Raw genomic sequence first — 18,549 nt, forward strand, 5'->3', positions numbered from 1 at the left:
TTCAAGATGTCTTTACCCGTGGTGTCTTGACTTGTTCTCCATTTGCTTGCATAGACGTAATTTGCCTCAAAGTAAAATCTATGAGGCTCAAAATAATATGTATGTTACTGACTCAAATATAACTTTGAAAATATTTTGAAACATGAGCCTGAAGTGAAATTTGCATGTCTGTTGTAGGTGCTAAATCTCAGAAAAGCAGAGCATCAAGAGTGTGGTGATAAACATCGAAGTTAGAGCTGTTCACAAGTTACATCTGGAAGTGATAGTAAGCACTTCCTTTTGGGTATCAAAGAACTTCGCAGTTTTTAATGAGATCTAGAAATATGGAATCCTAAACAGTGTTGATATGTAAGATCTGGTTTTAAACCGACTTAATATGATATGTGAAGAAGGGTGATAATTAATGATTTAAAAATCCAGCATGACGTTTATGGTAATAAAAAGATTACTGTAGATACATATGATTAACTCAAAGGTGGGCAAGAGAGAGGTATGTACAAGTCAAAACTAGACTGAAGAGACTTAGATGGGAAATGAGTATCAGGAGGAGTAGAAGACTAAGGAGAAAGAGAACCATTAAATGAACTAAACACAGAGAATAACTAGAGCTACAGCAACAGAAACAATATCTGATTTTCAATAGAGGGAAAAGTGAGAGTCTCCACAGCCAGAAAATTCAGAAGCAATTCTGATGCTGATTAACATTAACAATGACAGACTATGGCTGTGATAGCTGTTCCCTACAATGTTAGAACATTTTTAAATCTGTCTGGCGGTAACTCCGTCAGGGCAACAAAGTAATTTACTCAGTCGCCCTGGCGGAGGGCAGACTGTCCGCCAGGAATTAAATCAGGCCCTTAGCAACAAAATTACTTCAGAGTTCGACTCCATAGACTGATGCTGCTTTATAAATCCTTACAAGGAGAGAGGCTAACAACTCTGGCTCAGTGCAGCACATTTCCACAGCCACCTTGTTTGGGCCAAGAGCCTTGTGTGGCATCTGGAATGCTATAGCCGTTTCCACTTTGAGGACCATAAAAATGAAATTGTGTCAGGAGCCTGGGAATGCTAAGTAGGTACCCTCTTTATTACATCACCTGCGGAGGGGTGGAGAATTTCTTAAATTGTTCAAGCTAATCATGTGCCCCAATACGAACTTCAGGGTAGTTGTGGTGCCCATTGTAGGCCCAAGTCACAAGTTCTTCAACTGTGTGGCTTGTTTAAAGAGTTTCTCAGATCCAGTCTTTTATAACTAACCCATAGTCTATAGTACTAATTCTCGCTTTTAATGCCTGAGTCAATTCAAATTTTCTTGGCCAACACTCGTTGCCAAACCATTCGTTGTTCCCACTTCCCTTTGTAGGTCTAATTAATGTCAGATGAAGAGAATGCGGTTTTAATCATTAGGTTAGAGAGTTTTAATGCCAGCAAATTGCCACCTCTAAAAAAATAGCAATATACCTTCCAATTCTTTCATTATGGAGCACAGTATGCTTGGCTCAAGCCTTGGCTAATTTTCTGTCTCCTTTTTTTAATGTCTTCTGTTATTAGTTGGGAGAATAATCCTACCAGCCAGATACGATATTTGCTTAAGATTTAATTTTGCAGTCTGATGTTCATGGCCGAATGTCTGCTGTAACAAGTTCTAAACATAAAGGAGACTCTGAAAATATTGTTGTTTCTTTCCGTGTGTTTGTCCTATAGACTAGAAGTGGCCATAGTCTGCAATAAGTATGTTAGTTATACAGTCTATCAGTCTATCCATGACTGGTTTCACAGTTTTAAAACAGTTGCCTGATCGCTGATAAAGTATTGAAACCAGGCCTGGTGCCTCAGTGGACTAATACCCCCCGTGAGAGCCTATGTTTGATCTCATGGACAAAGGTTTGTATTCCACCAGGTTCACTGAGTCTTTCATCCTCCTGACGTCGATAAAATGATTACCAATGGGTAGCAACAAAAATCTGTTATTAAGCGCCAAGACGCACACGGGTGAATGTGCGCTTTATAAATACGCATTAGTGTTAATGGGGGGACCGTGTGTCCCTCAGAACCTGGGTATTTATGATATAACAAAAAATTGGTTCTGTTGGGTGGTACAATAGCTGTGTTATGTATTTAGTAAAAAAGCAACCAGATTACTCACAATATTATCAATTAATGCAAAAAAATATTTTGAAGAAAAGACAAATTGTAAGTACACACCAAGAAAGAAAGATTTGCAGAAAGCAGAGTTTTTTACTCCTTTGTCATTCACAAGAAAATTGAATATGGCTGTCAAAATGCATAAATGAATTGCGGCGAAACAGAGGTGACTTGTGAAGTTAAGTGAAAAAAGTGACAAGTGAAGTCAATGGTGAAGTATATACAAGACATACTCAAGTGACATGAATTTATAAGGTACAAGAATCCTGTCTTATCTCTATAACTATTAACAGAAATCCTGGACCAAATAATAATTTGAAAATTAGGGTCAAGGAGACTGTATGGACATGGATTTTTGCTAGGCACAGGAAGAGTAAGTAATTTCCCCAGAATCACAGGATATTGAGCCTTATTGCCGAGACTCGAACCCAGTTCCTCCAGATTTAAGATCGACCGCCCTAGTGGTTAGGCTACATGGTATATTAGAGGCTAAAATATTACCCCTTTATCACTCTGAGAGAGTTATAAGTGTTCTCTCTTTCTATTTATATTGTAGAGTAGCACCCAGTAGAAAAATAGAGTAGATTTTAATAAAAAAAGATGAGATCAGAACCACAAAAATCCAATCATTAGAACCAGAGAATTACAATATTAAAGTTTTAGATAGGTAAAGCGCCTAAAAGCACTAAGCGCCACTGAAAGTCATCCGGTTAAGCTAGACCAGGGGAAGTCACAAATCAGGCTAACCGTGATGGAGCATGGGATGGAGACAGGCATAGGAGTTAGTTGTGCTGAAAAAGTTACATCATTCTCTAAGTCAGGATTTCTCTTTTTCTTGTAGATGGTTGTACTCCAATGCCAGCCGAGGGTTCAGGACCTGGGGAGGCACCTCTTGAGGATCAGAAAATCACTGTAGCAGAGGGCAGCAGGGCTCAGGCAGGTCCAGTTGCAGGTCCAGATGCAGCAGGTCCATTAGGCAGTTGCGGAGAGGCCTCTGGAGCTTGTTGTGTTCCTGCAGCTCAGAACAGGAGGGTAATCAACTGACCCTGGGACTCACCCAGGTATCCTAGAATGAAGGGAGCAGGGCCAGTCTTCATTCGCAGAGAGCATGGCTGGTCTCAAGTAGAAGGGCAGTCCTCTAGGGGACAAGGCTGGTCTCAAGCAGAAGGGAAGTTCTGGGGTAGCAGAAGGGCAGTCCTCTGAGGAAGTATGGCAGTGCTCTGGGGAACAAGGCAGTCCTTCTTCTGTAGTGTCCGCAGGTGCAGGAGTGTACTGAAGAGTGGCCCAGGAGGTCCAATATTTATACCGGGTGTCATCCTTTGAATTAGGGGAATTTTCTATCCAACCCCCACATTTAGTTCTGGAAAGTTCTTTCCTTCCCTGCCGAGGCTCCAAGAAGTCTGGGGTGAAAAAATAATAGTGCCAGGTTCCTTTGAGTGTGCTGGAGGCAAGCCCATGGAAATGTAAGTGGGGTAGTGAACAGCTCAGCCCCCAGCCTTACTGGCAGGAAGGCCCATCCTTCCTATCTAGTCCCCTACTGTTCACTGTTTAGGCTCAATACTCATTCTTAATGGGGGCTCCATAAACAGTCCCACGCACCTCGACACTTCTAGAAGGACTTAGAAGCTTCTGGGTGGGAAAATGACAACTTTCTAAAAGAGGCATTTTCAAAATTAAAGAGGATTTTAAATTACAATTCATTTGAGTCCGAACATCATGTTTGTAACGTGCTCCCAATCAAAAGTTAGCACTTACTAAAAGTTATATAATGGGAGAGATAGGCATAACAGTAGTGAAAAATGAACTTAGGAGTTTTTCACTACCAGGATATGTAAAACGTAAACCCATATGTTCTACTTTTTAAATGCAATGAACTCTGTCCTATGGGCCTTTAGGGCCTACCCTAGAGGTGACTTATATGTATTAAAATGGGAGATTTGTGGGGGCGTGGCTTGGCGCCTGAAGAATATGGCGGCATACGAGTGAGGCTCCGTAGCTCACGGGAAGACTTACAGCTTCCGAGCAGACTTCTCTTCTATTGAGGTCGTGCGCGGACGTCGGAAGATCCCAGGCATGCTCTGAGACATTTGGCGACCCTTCAAGTGGCAGCTAAGTAGTTTATTTTGTCGCAGTGAGTTTTTTCGCGGTCCCGTTTTTACAGCGGCCGCAATTTTGCATCTTTCCCGCAATTGCGCACCTCTTCATAATAATGCCAAAGCAAAGCCTTTAGTTCTAAAAAATGCCTTCTACATTACCAGCATACCATGACTGGTAAATGGATGTTTTTTTACAAGGCAAATGAGGTAATTAACACCAAATTTCACTCATTGGACCCAGTTTAAGCATCTCCAATGCAGTGTGTGTGGCAGCCATTTTAGGATCACAATCAACTCCTGGAACTTCTCTTCAAATTACTGGCATAATATTACTACATTTTGAAACAGCCGCTTTGCTCCGCTCTTAATACATCCAAGAATGGGAAATATTTGAAATTTTTAATGTTTGTCTTTTTTGAGCTAGAACTCTGCTACTCAATGCCGCATCTTACTAACTGAACTCTGCTTAAGCATTGGTGAAGTAACTTGTGGAGCAGCTATTTTAGGTTCTTTAATAAGTCTCTTCAGCGTGTATTTTCATCTGCTCTCATATCACGGTATTGAGGGGAGTACAAAGTCTGATTAATGGCTGTTATGCTCAAATAAAAAGAGACTTCCGTATTTTAATATCAAGGGTTTACTTACATATAGCAGAATTGAGTCTCTTCCTCATGAATCCTCCTTCTACTGTGTGATTCTCACTGGACTGTGCTTCACTCTCAGTGCCCTTGCATCAGCAGAGTGTGTATGGAGCGAGATTTATGGGCAGAACAAAGGCTCCACACCCCTCATTGTCCAAACCAAAGCGCTTTTTTGTAAAAAATGTGAAGATTTTTTCTGAATTCTCCAATTCAGAGGATTCTTTAGCATCATCTTCTCAAAGCTCAAAGATTACAATAGAATCCTCTCCTGCAATTCTAGGGAAATCTAACAGTAAAAGATAAAAAAAGACCCTCCTTCACCTCCTAAGTCAGCATCACCAGTGTCCATGGAGTTATTACTGGAAAAAATTAGAGCCCTTCGACCCTTCATGGAAGAAACTAACACCAAACTGCAAATCTTGACGGACAACTGGTCCCAACTTGAAACAAGAGTCTCTTCAGTTGAACAAAGCGTTACTTCCTAAAAGAAACTTGTCTCAAGTCTCGTCACTTCAAAAACAGGTTGAGGACTAGGAAATCGCAACAGACTGAACAATTTACGTATTTATGGCTTAGGAAAGGATTTTAAGGATCTGATTCACTTACTTTTTTCAAATCATTCCTTCCTAAAGTACTTCACATGCCAGAGGGAACGGTACTTAATATTCAGCGAGCACACCGGCTAGGTCATATGCCATCTCATGCTTTGCCCTCACAAAGACCAAGTAGAATCATTTTGTACTTCTTGGAGTATACAGACTTATTGAAGGTTCTGTCAGCAGTCAAATCATCTCCAAAAATTACATGGTCAGGCTTATCTCTGTTTTTTGCACAGGATTACGCTAAAGCCACTGCTAATCGATGTAAGGCTTTTCTAAACATGACAGCTGATCTCCATTCATTAGGAGACAGATACGGTCTGGACCTTCTTCTTCATTTAATGCTTGACGCTGCATTTTCTCTGAATATGTTGTTTGAATTTTGTTCACTCCACTACACTCTTTGATAGATCAATTGAGTTTTTCTGCTTTCGTTACATGCATTGTTGTTCTTACCAAAGCTCACGATTTCGCTAATTTGTTCAATGTCACTCTTGGTTATCACTGCTATCGTCCGTTCAATCTCTTTTTCCCTTTTCTCATTATTTTTCACCTCCACAGATGTTTTACCCTTGTTTCATGGTGCCTTCCCGGTCTAAGGTTTAGCCGACCTTGGATGTGTCATCTATTCAATGTGGTTTCACCCCCTCCCCCGTGTCTACCTGATCTCTCCTCATATAGGTATGTTATCCTCCCACATTTCTACCCTACTTCTGTCCCTAACTATCCGTCTTTTTTCCTTTCTAAATATTCTCCTTCTTCTTTTTCTGAGTGTCCTTGATTTCCTTATTCTCTCTGATATTTCCCCTTACGTTCTCTTTTCGTCTTCGTTTAACGTTAATAATGATATTGTCAATTTCAAGCTCTTATTCTAAATTACCTCTGTCAATTTCCTACTTCTCCCCTTTGACTTACAGCTTCAGCTACTAATCCTTACATTTTACTGATCTTTCTTATCAAACATTTTTTCTCCTTTTACCATTTTCTATGCATTTTTCTCTCCTTGTTTCAGTCATGGCAACTTTTTGGATGATAATTTTTGTCTCATGTACTTTTCCCAATTGCTTGACTAATCGGGATTACTATTGTTTGCTCTCATCATTTTTTGTTCCTCTTAAACCGTTATGCTGTTGAAATTGGTATCGTGGAATGTTAGAGGGCTAAATTCCCCCATAAAAAGACAAAAAGTCCTAACTCATTTGGAAAAATTAAATGCAGATATAATATTTCTGCAAGAGGCTCATCTCACGGAAAACAATTCCTTAAAACTAAAAAGAGATTGCATGGGAGAAATATTCTATTCCAATGGCGATGATGTTGTGTCGCAAATCACTTCATTTCAAATTCATTTCACAAGACTCTGATGTGGATGGTTGTTGGCTTAATGTTAAGCTGATGTTGAAAGATGTTCCAGTCTCTTTTTCAATGTTTATGCCCCTACTGGTGGCGACTCTTCTTTTTGGCTTTCATCAGCTAAGCAGATCACTCTTTGCATGGACGATAATTTTATACTGGCAGGTGACTGCAACCAGATTTTTGATCCTTTCATAGATCGAAACTCCAAAGTTTCATTCATTCCCAACAAACCACACAAATCTTTTATCCACAAGATTGCACAGCATAAACTTCTAGATGCATGGAGATTGTGTAAACCAGTCACAAGAGAATATACTTTTTACTCCCCTGTGCACCACTCTCAATCGCGACTCGATTACTTTTTTTATCTCATAACATTTCGCAAGCACTTATGTGTGCGGAAATAGGACCTATACTATTATCGGATCACGCTCCTATTTCAATCGACTTAGACATTTTACCTACACCCAATGCTCCCAGATGCTGGCGATTTAATAATTCTCTTCTTCTGGACCCAACGTTTTCATCCTCATTTATTGCCTTTTTCTATGAATATTTTTCCATAAATCAAACTGAATCTCTACCTTTTTCAATGCCTTTAAAGCTTCAGCAAGAGATTTTATTATAAATTACGAGGCCAAAAAACGTACCATCGCTCGCAAGCATACACAGTTCCTATTCCAAGATATTAAGAGACTGGAGTATTCTTTTTATACATCTAACTCAAAAGATGTTCTTAATACCCTTATAAAAGCAAAATTACAGTTCAATAAGGATTCAACAGATAATGCCTCGTTATATCTATTGAAATCTAGCGTAAAATGTAATGGTAGTAGAACTAAGGCAGGTGAAATCTTAGCCAACTATCAAAAGACTAAACATAATAAATTGAATATTGATTCTATTTACGATGACAGTTCTACTTTAAAAATTCAAGGATATGGAAATATTGAATGAATTTGCATTATTATACAAAAAATGATATTCTTCTGAAACAAATCCCACACACCATATGCTTTCACACTTTTTTTCAACCATACAAAAACCTCAACAGTTTTCTGCTGACCTATCAGCCTTAGAAACTGAAATAACACAACAAGAACTCTTAGATGCACTCCAACACCTTAAAAAAGACAAGGCACCTGGACCAGATGGATTCACTGTCGAATTCTTTCTCCACTTTTCCAAATTATTAATGCACAAGTTACACCTTCTGATTGATTCCTTTCATTCTTTAGGAAAATCTGGCGGCTCTTTCTCAGATTCTCACATATGTTTAATACCCAAAGAAGACCCATCTCACTCATCAACATAGATTACAAGATTTTTTTCAAGGCACTAGCCCTATGCTTAGACCCTTATCTACCAAATATATTAGGCAAAGAACAATCTGTCTTTGTGAAAGGACGAGTAATCACAGACAATACAAGACTTTTTTTCAACATTTTATCTAAAGCTTCACATTTGAAACACTCCCTGGCAGCTATAGCACTAGATGCAGAAAAAGCATATGATAGAGTTGAATGGCAATACCTATTTTATACTCTCAAATGGTTCGGTTTTGGCCCAAAGTTTACATCCCTAATCTCACTACTATACTCTAATCCGTCTTGCTGCTGTATGTGCTAATGGTCTAATATCATCCTTTTTTGTAAGGGTGGGCGTAGTTCGCAAAGTAGCGCTACGCAAAGCTACGGGAAGTGCACTTCGCACTACGCGAACTTCACGTAGCACTACGCGAGCTGCGTAGTAGCATGTTCGCACTGTGCAAGATGTGTTTTCAATGATTGCACAGTGCGGACAAGCATCCGGCACTGTGCAATCATTGAAAACGGCATCTTGCACAGTGCGAGCTGTAGTTTTCTGCTGCTCTAGTAGATCATTACTCGAGCTGCAGCTTTCTCAACGCGAACTGGTAGTTTCTCATTGAGAGCGGTCACGAGCATGCGCAACCACTCACAATGAGAAACCTTACCTCCCTGCGTTGAGAATCTCGTCGGGATGTCATTTTGCTTGCTCGCGGTCGCGAACATGATGTTAAGGACCGCGAACAAGCAAAAAATGAGCACTGCACTACGCTACGCTGCACTACGCATGTTCGCACTGTGCTACGTGCAGCTCGCGTAGTGCGAAGTTGCGCAAACTTCGCAAACTCCGCGAGCGTAGCGTAGTGCTTCGCCCAGGGTTACTTTTTGGATCTCGGCAGAGGAGTGCGTTAGGGATGTCCTTTATCCCCTTTTCTTTTTAATTTGGCCCTTGAACCCTTTATCTCAAAAATTCGTCAAAACGCACAAATACAGGGTTTTGAAACCCCCACGACCAAGGTTAAACTTGCAGCGTATGCTGATGATATTTTGCTTTTTATTTCGAACCCCAATGTATTGATCCCTGCCTTCCTCAAGGAGGTTCAATCCTTTTCATTGATTTCAGGATACAAATTAAACGGTGATAAATGTGAAATTTTGCCCTTGACTAAATACACTTTTAAAGCTGATTTTACTCCAGCTAATTACACTTGGAAGTCCTCCCATATCAAATATTTGGGGTTCAATTTCACGCAATTAAAAGCACAGTAACAATATGCATGAACAATTGCATTCAAAAAATTTCAGAGCTCACAGCTAAATGGTATCCACTTTACTTATGCTGGTGGGGTAGTCTGGACACTATAAAGATGATGCTTTCCCCTATAGTTTTATACACCATTTCCAATATTCCAGTTCCCATCTCTGCTAAACTATTTAAATCTGTCAACTCAATACTATCTTCCTTTTTATGGAACAATAAGAAACCACGTATGTCTATCTTTAAACTAGCACGTCCTAAAGCTGAAGGAGGGGTTCATTTTCCCAATTTCTCGGCTTATCAAAACGCTTTTCTGCTACGACAGGCCTCATATTGGTTACTTGACTCTACGGCAGATTATTCCCTATGGACATCAATTGAACATTTGTTTTTATCTCCTTTTTCACTTCAGGAGGATCTTTTTTTCTCCCGTAAACCTCAAGCATTATCCACTCCCTTATTTAAGCTCACTTCCAAACTATTGAGCCCTTTATACCCCTCAATTTGTGACACTCTTGAATCTTTTTTAGCCTCAACCATGTGGCATAACAAAACTTTATTAATACGTAATAAACCCTTTTATTGGAAAACATGGAGACAACGGGGCTTAATGTGGGTCCACCAAATATTTACAAACACAGAATGTTTTTATTTTCCTTTGCTTAGGCAGTTATACAATTTACCCACCTCATTCATTTACAAATACTACACTCTTCGTGAAACTGTACTTTATATATACACTCAGTTAGCCAGCAAACCTTCCAAGGCTCATACGGTTGATATGCATAAGGATCTGTCCACTCTTTTGCGCACTCAACCCAAGGCATCAACTTTATACACGTTTTTGCAATCCACATATACGATAACGGCAGAAAACGAGCATTGAAGTTGCATGGGAGAAAGATTTTAATACAGCATGATCTTTACCATTGTGGAACAATATTTGGAATAAAATTCGTAAATAACAGCTAGCTTAACACAAACACTGTTTTATATATATAATAGGCTTGTATTTTCCCCGCAAATCCTAAACAAAAGATTCTCCACTATACCGGATACTTGCTGGTCCTTTACATCTCCAAATGCTAATTTGTTGTTTCATATGCTTTTCGCATGTTCGCCAGTACATCATTTTTGGAAACGGGTCTGTTCTCAAATTAATTTAAATTTTGGCACCAATACCCCATTTTCTGTAACAGTCATCTTTTTAGGAAGCCTCTCACCAATTTGGGATAATTGTACAATTAATTTCAAAATTATTGATTTATTATTAGCGGTTGCCTTTCAGCAAATAACAAGAAATTGGAAGGATTTCACGGAAATCTCCTACAAGGCCTGGTGGTATGATACCGGCCACATTCATAGATTAGATACATTCTCCACCTTTCCCATACATATGGCTACTAAGCAAATTTAGTTATGGTCACATGTTACAATGTTTTTTAATACTTGTGCCAAACGACATTCCTTACCAAACCCTTCCCAACAAGAAGTACTTAAACCCCCATAATTTTTCTAGTTGTTCCTCTAACTTTTTCTTATTATTTATATTATTATTTATTTTCTAATTTCTGTGATTTTTATCCTTTATTCCCATTCATGTATTTATGCTGGAATACATATGTGATGTATTGCTCAATGATTAATCACATGTATTGTATATTGACCACTCTTTACTTTAATAAAGCTTTCATTTGAAACTAAAAAAAAGGGAGATTTGGGCCTGGCAAAATGATTATTTTGCCTGGTTGAATGGGCAGTTTAAACTTGCACTACAGTCTACAATGGCATACTGAAGACATGTTTTAAAGAGCTAATGTAGTGGGTGAGTGCTGCAGACCCACTAGTAGCATTTAATTTACAGTCCTCTGGTACATGTTGTACCATATACTCGGGACTTATAGGTAAATTAAATGGGCCAATCAAGTGTAAGTCAATTTTCTATGCTTTAGGGAGAGAGCACAAAACCTTTAGCACTGGTTAACAGTAGCAAAGTCCAAAGAGACCTAGTGCAAACAAAAACTAATTTAGAAAATAGGAGGAGTGAAGGCAACGGTTTGGGGGAAGACCACACCAGAGATGTCAGGTCTGAAAAACGGGGTCATTTGGACTGTGAAATTGAGCATTGAACAGCTGCAATGCATGCATTTGTCAAAGGTTTGAAATGTTCTTTTGTATCATTCTTAAGTTTAACCACGTGGCCCTCATCATCCCATGATTTTGCTAGAGGATGGTTTGAAATTAAAGTTTTCCTTAAATTATCTCATCATTAATCCAAATGCTTTAAAGAATTTGACCATTTCAATGTAAAAGGAAATGCCAGTTTTTGTCCCGTTTTTTCAATACTGGCAATTTATTCAGGTTTTGAGATTCTGAAAATGTCTAGTCATGATACTTGTATAGAACTTTGTATAACATTTTCTGTATTTATTTTTAATAATAGGCTTTCTGTCTACTCTTACTTTAATGACCAGTCCTGGCTTATTAAGTCAGTACCAGAACACATTTTAAATTGATTTACTCTTATATTTTACTGTTTTAAGCACATACTGATAAAGGCAACAAATACTGGCTATTATTTGATCCAACGGGAGCATAAAAAATTTGTAGCGCTGGTAAAAAAAAGTCTGGGTTGCAACTCTAGCAGTGCGCTGTGAGCAAGTTAAATAAACAAGTATTTGCAATGCAATAGGTCTCACATTTGTAAGAGTTAGAGGTATTGCCATTGTAAATGACAATGTCTTTTACCCACAGTTTTTGGATTGGAGTGGATGCATGTGGTGTGAAGTGGAATTATGTGGGTTGGGTTGGAATTGTTCGTTGTGGAATTGTGTGTGGTGGAATTGTGTGATGTGGAGTGGAAACATGTGGATAGTAATGATGTAATATTGAGTGAATTGGAAATACATGGAGTGGGGTTGTGTGTCAGAGTGTAATTATGTGGAATGGCATTTTGTGTTGTTGATAAGTATGTTGTGGTGAGTAATTATGTGGTGTGCTGTTGAATTTTGTGGCATGATGTGGAATTCTGTGGTGTGGATTGTATGTATGTGGTGTGTGAAATAGGTGGTTTGCTCTCACATTATGTGGTGTAAAATGGATCTGAGTTGAATTGTGTGGAAGTGTGTGGTGTTGAGTGAAATTATGCTGATTGGAATTTTGTGGCATGGTGTGGAGTTCTGCTACCATCCTAACGAAGTACTGATATCTAACGGAAAGATATTGGAAGGTAAAAGGCTAACATCTCCCTTATTTTAATGTTAAATAAATCACTTAAAAACTTTGAAAATGTGAAATCTATGTTGCTACGTTACAATAATCGTGTTTACAACAAACCAACACAAATTGAGGTAACCAGATTACTAAATCCTAGGTCTTCTTTAGCAACATATTCTATGGTTGAATTACTGGTTCAGGGTTTTTAAAGCAATTGGATTAACATTAATAAACCTTGAAAATATTGACCTGAAAAACAAAGTTCTAGATTTGCTAGTGGGGCTGATTAACTGAGGCACCAGGATGAGTGGTAGTGTCACCTGTTATTTATACTGCTGGAAAGCTACAAGACTATGGAAACAAACACTATGCAAAATAAAAATTAAACAAATATTAATAAGCATGAACAATGCACATTATTATATTTGCTTTTGTTTAGTATGTTTTCCCACATTCTCCCTTATCAGCATGGATAGTAGATTAGGCAAGGTTGGTATTTAGTGGAACTGAAGACTCTCAAAGAAGGAAAGTAAGGAAATACAGTGGTCAATGTAACTTCAGCAAAATATGCAGAACAAACACTACACAAAACATAAGCGCCTGTGAATCAGAAGCCAAACATCATTAAGGGCAGACAGAGATGTGAGCAAAGGGTCACAAAACATTTCCCCAAAGTAGCAACCTCCATGTGGATTAACCTATCACCAAGAAATTCACACCTGACAACTCAGAAGGCATTGAGGACATTGGGCATGCGCTACAGTAAAACTCAAATTTATCAATGTCACACTAAGTGAAGATTGAGGAGCAGCAAAGGGAACTGCTTCGTACGAGTTTCGAACAGTTGTAAAGTCGTACAAATGTGTGTGCTGCACAAGAACAAATATGAAAATTAAAAGAAAAAATGTCTTAAATGTTAATGCATGGTCTAAGGAAAGCAACATAGGTATGGGGTTCTACCATACTGCAAATCAGGTACTGTCAAGTAAATACCACTTATTTTCAAGCTGAGCTAACAATTCTAGTGCTTGTTTGTTTATAGTATGATGCTCACTGCCATCAGGAGAACTGGAAAACATCCTTCTGTAAATACATAATTCACAGTTTACATTTATACTTTTGTTGGAAGAATACCAAAATCGTGGGCCACCATACCATGAACAATCCTTCCCCAGAAGTGCTGCTTCTGATTTCCCTGCGCCTCTAAGGCCATAGTTTAGCTTCTACCATTTTGCAGGGAGCGCTGTGTCAGTGCAGGAATATTAAATGTGGTAAGCGCTACACTATTACAATAATCTCCGCTCCTCAGGGAGAGAAAAAAAACTAAAGTGCGACGTCAAGCTGAGGAGTACCCTTGCAACCCCTGAAAGCCTAAGAGTGAAGAGTAAAAAACGCACAACAGAAAAACAGGAAGTGCCTTGGAAAGGGAGGGTATTTATGAGAATGGCCATCCTGTGACTAGTGCGGGAAGGACGGAGCGGGCAGACTGGAGCAATGAAGAGGATATGGTGGAATGGATGGAGCAGTCCACATTGATGACGGGAAATTAGTTCAAGTCAGTGCCCCTATACCTTCCCAGGGCAGGTACAAAAGTTAACACAAAAAAATACATACAATCACAATATGCCAGCAAACACACAGCTGTATTAAGCACATCTCTTGTTGCATTATGTGACAGATTCAGTACTGGCTCCACATACCAACACTAAATTAAATCACCATGAGGGAAGCATGAATCAGTAGGAGAGAGAAATAAACCATCTCAGTATTCGGAGGTGGCATGTCACCGGTGGTATTTACTCACTGAAATTCCACCAGTAGATTGCAAGTGCTTCTGAGCAAATGTTTTTGCGTGGGCAGGTTTGTGGGCCTACCTTTAAAAGTTAGTCAACACTCACACGTTCTCTAGGCAGTTGGAACTGAATGTTTTTGCAGGACATTTGGTGGAAAAACAAAAAACAGTAATTGGAGTCCTGTATGTCATGCTGGTATGTATCTTAATTGAGAACTACAGTTATACTTGTAAACTAATGCAATCTGTATGTCCTGCTTGTGTGGCTTTCTAGCTTGCTTTCCGTGCTCTTGTACGTTGTGCTAGTAGAGATATTTACCTTCTAGATTACTAACTGAAGCAAAACCATTTATTCCGGTTTCTTGTTCTATCGCTCTGTCTTTGCAAGCCTCTAGGCTGTTTGTGTTTGCAAACCTCTCTGCTTGCCATTGCAAATCTCTCTAGTTGTCTGTCTTTGCAATAAAGCATTCAGCCAGATTGTATCCATTACTCTGCTGTTGTGTCATTTACATTTTTCTTCCACTCTCTCCAGCGTGCATCATGGGGCAGTGGGTCAGCACACTTCAGCCATTGTCTGACTTTACGTGAGTTACAGCATGCTGGCCTTTCAAAACGAGAACATCCGCACACAAAAAAGTTCTCCTTCTTTGTCAGGGATTACTATGGTAATGTGTGCTTTTTATAAATTCAAAATTATTTTTGCCTTCAGCCAAACCGTTTTTGATTAATAAGGGTCCAGCAGATTCCTCAACTATAACGTTCTGCTAAACCTAGAATAGAATGCAATAATAATTGTCATATCCAAAATGCTGGTGGCCAACGCCAAGCCTATTTGCTTTTCCATTGCTTGTTCTTTTTTGTTATAACATGAGTTCAGGCAGATAGTTAAAGCTGGCACTAGCTAAACTAATAAACAAAAAAGCAAAGGATGAGCATAAAGGTATCTGCTGAGCACCTAAAAAATACTATGCTCTTTCATAAACTACCTGCATCTATGCAGACAGGAAAAACAGAATTATTGAGGGAACAGCGACCATCTCATACCCTTCTCTTGAGAGGGAGGGACTAACAGCGTTTGTTACATTTATTTGGAAAACAAAATGTTTCCTGTCTCAGAAGTAAAGACAAGATTTCAAGTTTAATAGGTTCATTTACAAATTTGGCAGAATGGTGCATCCACTATGAAAAGGCAGATGTACCGTTCCACCAATTTTATGATTATACCACCCCATTTAGAGGTAGGGAAACACAGGGTTTCCGTCAACAGAGCTTCGCCTGGCTTCGTTATCGGAATCATTTGACCTGATGTCCCAACAACCCCAGGCCTGCCAGAACACAGTAATGTTCACCTCACTCAATTTAGGGAGGGTAACCATGCCATACAAGACATACAGTGGCCCTCACATGCAGAGAGGAAGTTCCCTGTGCATCATGTGCATCGTGGCTATATTTACTTTGTTCGGCAAGAATAAGCTCCAGGTTTGGAAATTGTTTCTTGGAGAGCTGACACATCAAAAATGGTGCCTGCTCGACAAAGGATCTGTACCAAGAGGTGGCTCCAGTGAGGGAACAGAGATTCCCACAAGAAAAGTGGGACCTGTAAATTGAAATGAAGGTCATCTGCCAGGGGAGCAGACCCCCAACCATTGCTCACCTGGCAGGCCAGCGAGCTGTCCCTGCAGGTCTAAATGACCTCATAAAACAAGGAAGAGAAATAAGGGAAAGTGGAAAGTTGCATGTTTACACATTCATAATCTTTTCATTAGGAACGTGTTAAAAGTATCTCATAAGTAGTGTGGCTCACTGGTTAGAGGCGGCAAACCCGAGAGCAGAGGATGGCCCGGGACCAGGGTTCGATTCCCGGCGCGGCAGGTTTCTGGACCAGGGTCAGCGGACTCGATAATTCTCTCGCCTCGGTACCCACTCTGATCAGCGATCACACTCGGCAACTCTGGGCATTAGCTTGCCTCATCTTCACTAACGGCCCCACCAGACCGCCGGGGATGCCTGGTCTCACCCTGGAGATACCCATTAAGGGACCATCTCTCAGGGAAGCCAGGAAGGGTTTCGCAGCGGTCGAAGCGCCTTGGGACCCTCCGGGTAAGTAGTGCGCTATATAAATGCCTATACATTACATACATACATTACACATAATCCTGCAATATTTTGGTTTGTTCTCTGTGTGATGCTAATGTATTATGTTAACCATGTCTATCATAAAAAAGAATAACTACAAAGTTACCGCCGTACCAACAAACCTACCAATTTCATATTTGGTGCCTGCAATATTTGCTGTTATTATGCCATGCTTTTTTTTCTTCTTCCTGGCTTTCCTTTTGCTGGGAGGTTCAAACGTAATTTCTGAGTTCAAAGCGAGGCAGGGTGTTTCTTGGTTGTCTTTGAAAAATCAAAGTAGATTTGAGTAAGAATTATGAAAATGGAACAGTAAATTCAGAGAAAACATGTTCAGGTTAATAAGAAAAACAATATTCAGATATCTTCCAACTTCATGGATTAAACCTGGAAAGCATAAAACACGAGTAAGCGTATAACCTAACTACAAAATCAATTACAAAGCTTAAAATAAATAAAGATTACTTCAGCAGATTTGGAAGATGTTCAAATCAATGTGTTCAAGCCTTACTACACAATATTTCAACATATCATTAATTTCGAACAAAATGCCACATTGTACTCTACAATGAAAGCAACCAAACACAAAATATCTGATGACAGTGATCGTACTCTTACACCGCAATCGTGAGGCTACAAAGGCCCCCGTGTCCCCTGCCGCCCCCACAGTGCGGAGGAGTCAAGGGTTCCCCTTCAGCACAGTACCCTGGCCTGAGAGCTCCTGAGTGAGTACAGAGGGGGGGCTCCATTTACTTAGCAGGGGTGCCCCCTTTAGTTTTGTTACGCAAGCGAGAAGGGCATGAAATAACTGTATTTGAATGAAATTAAATGAAATGTGGCATTTATATAGAGCAAACTGTCACTCCCAGAGGAGCCTCTTGGTGCTATCAGATAACAAGCTTCAGCAGTGAAGAGTTAGAATCTAAATGAGTGCAAAGCATGAATCATCTGATGTTCCAGAGATCCATGTCTTTAGGGCCTTTCTAAACTGCTCTTCAGATTCCATTGATCTGAGTTTATTTGGCATAAAGTTCCACGCCCTTGCCTCTAACACAGTGGCCGATTTCCCTCCCCTGGTTTTGAGTTTGAAGCCTGGCAATTTGAGAAAGTTTGCAGAGGTGGCTCTGAGTGTCCTCATTGTTGTGTATAATGTAAATCTTGTGGAAAGATATACTGGCCCTAATCGGCGAGTTGCTCTGAAGGTCGTGAGGAGAAGTTTGAATAGAATTTTTTATGCATTATAATAGGATTGAACAGGTTAAATTGATATTAAAATGATTTTATAAAGAATTACTCAAGGCCACTACGAACTTTAAAATGTATGCCTTAGCATATATTTTCTACATTAAAGACGTATCAGAAAACATACACTCATGTCTACATTTCAACCACACTAACAGTAAGGTCCGCTGAAGAGCAGTCACAAGCTGAATGATGAAGGCTAGTGTTAATTTTCGAACTCAGAAAGCGATTAAACATTAGGAATTCCTCAGCAGGTGGGAAACAGTTTAACATCTAATTACTGCAATTTGAGAGTAACTTTCCCTATTTCCAGTGTACTGTGCAAACACGTTCTCTTTATTTTATAAAGCAATTTTGGGCACATCCTTTATCATCCCTGTATGAAACAGTTGGATACATTTTTTCGACATATGCATTAAGTAGATCCTACAAATAACCATTGCCAAAAAAGGAAAAAATAATGACCAACTGGACACATATATGCAGAATTTGTATCTCAATAAGCCAAGATGGGAAAAGATTACTCTCTATGAGTAATAGAGAGACACATTCTCCAAGCCATGTCAGAAGAGATACTATTTGTCTTTCATTTCTGGTGATCCAAATATATAGTGGTAACCCCTCTCCCCCCCCCCCCCCCCCCCCCCCGCCCGAGTGTGGAGAAATCAGCAGTATTAAATCTCACTCAATAGGTGGGAAGTGGTCATCTTGAGGTATGGTTTGCTTTGGAAGTTTGGGAACGCCCAAAAACATGTACATTTCTA

At 39.6% G+C, this 18,549-nt stretch overlaps 1 protein-coding gene across 1 annotated transcript in view; it reads right to left on the bottom strand.

Annotated features, from left to right (window-relative positions):
* TTLL7 (tubulin tyrosine ligase like 7) overlaps positions 1 to 18,549 on the bottom strand; it is a 1,104,754-nt gene that overhangs the window by 709,704 nt on the left and 376,501 nt on the right. Inside the window, exon 5 of the mRNA XM_086936338.1 lies at positions 16,673 to 16,807. Coding sequence (XP_086792464.1) covers positions 16,673 to 16,807 — 135 coding nt within the window. The remainder of the gene's footprint in view (positions 1 to 16,672; positions 16,808 to 18,549) is intronic.

This window comes from Lissotriton vulgaris, chromosome 1_1 (genome assembly GCF_964263255.1).
Source record: "Lissotriton vulgaris chromosome 1_1, aLisVul1.2, whole genome shotgun sequence".
NCBI classification, from domain to species: domain Eukaryota; kingdom Metazoa; phylum Chordata; class Amphibia; order Caudata; family Salamandridae; genus Lissotriton; species Lissotriton vulgaris.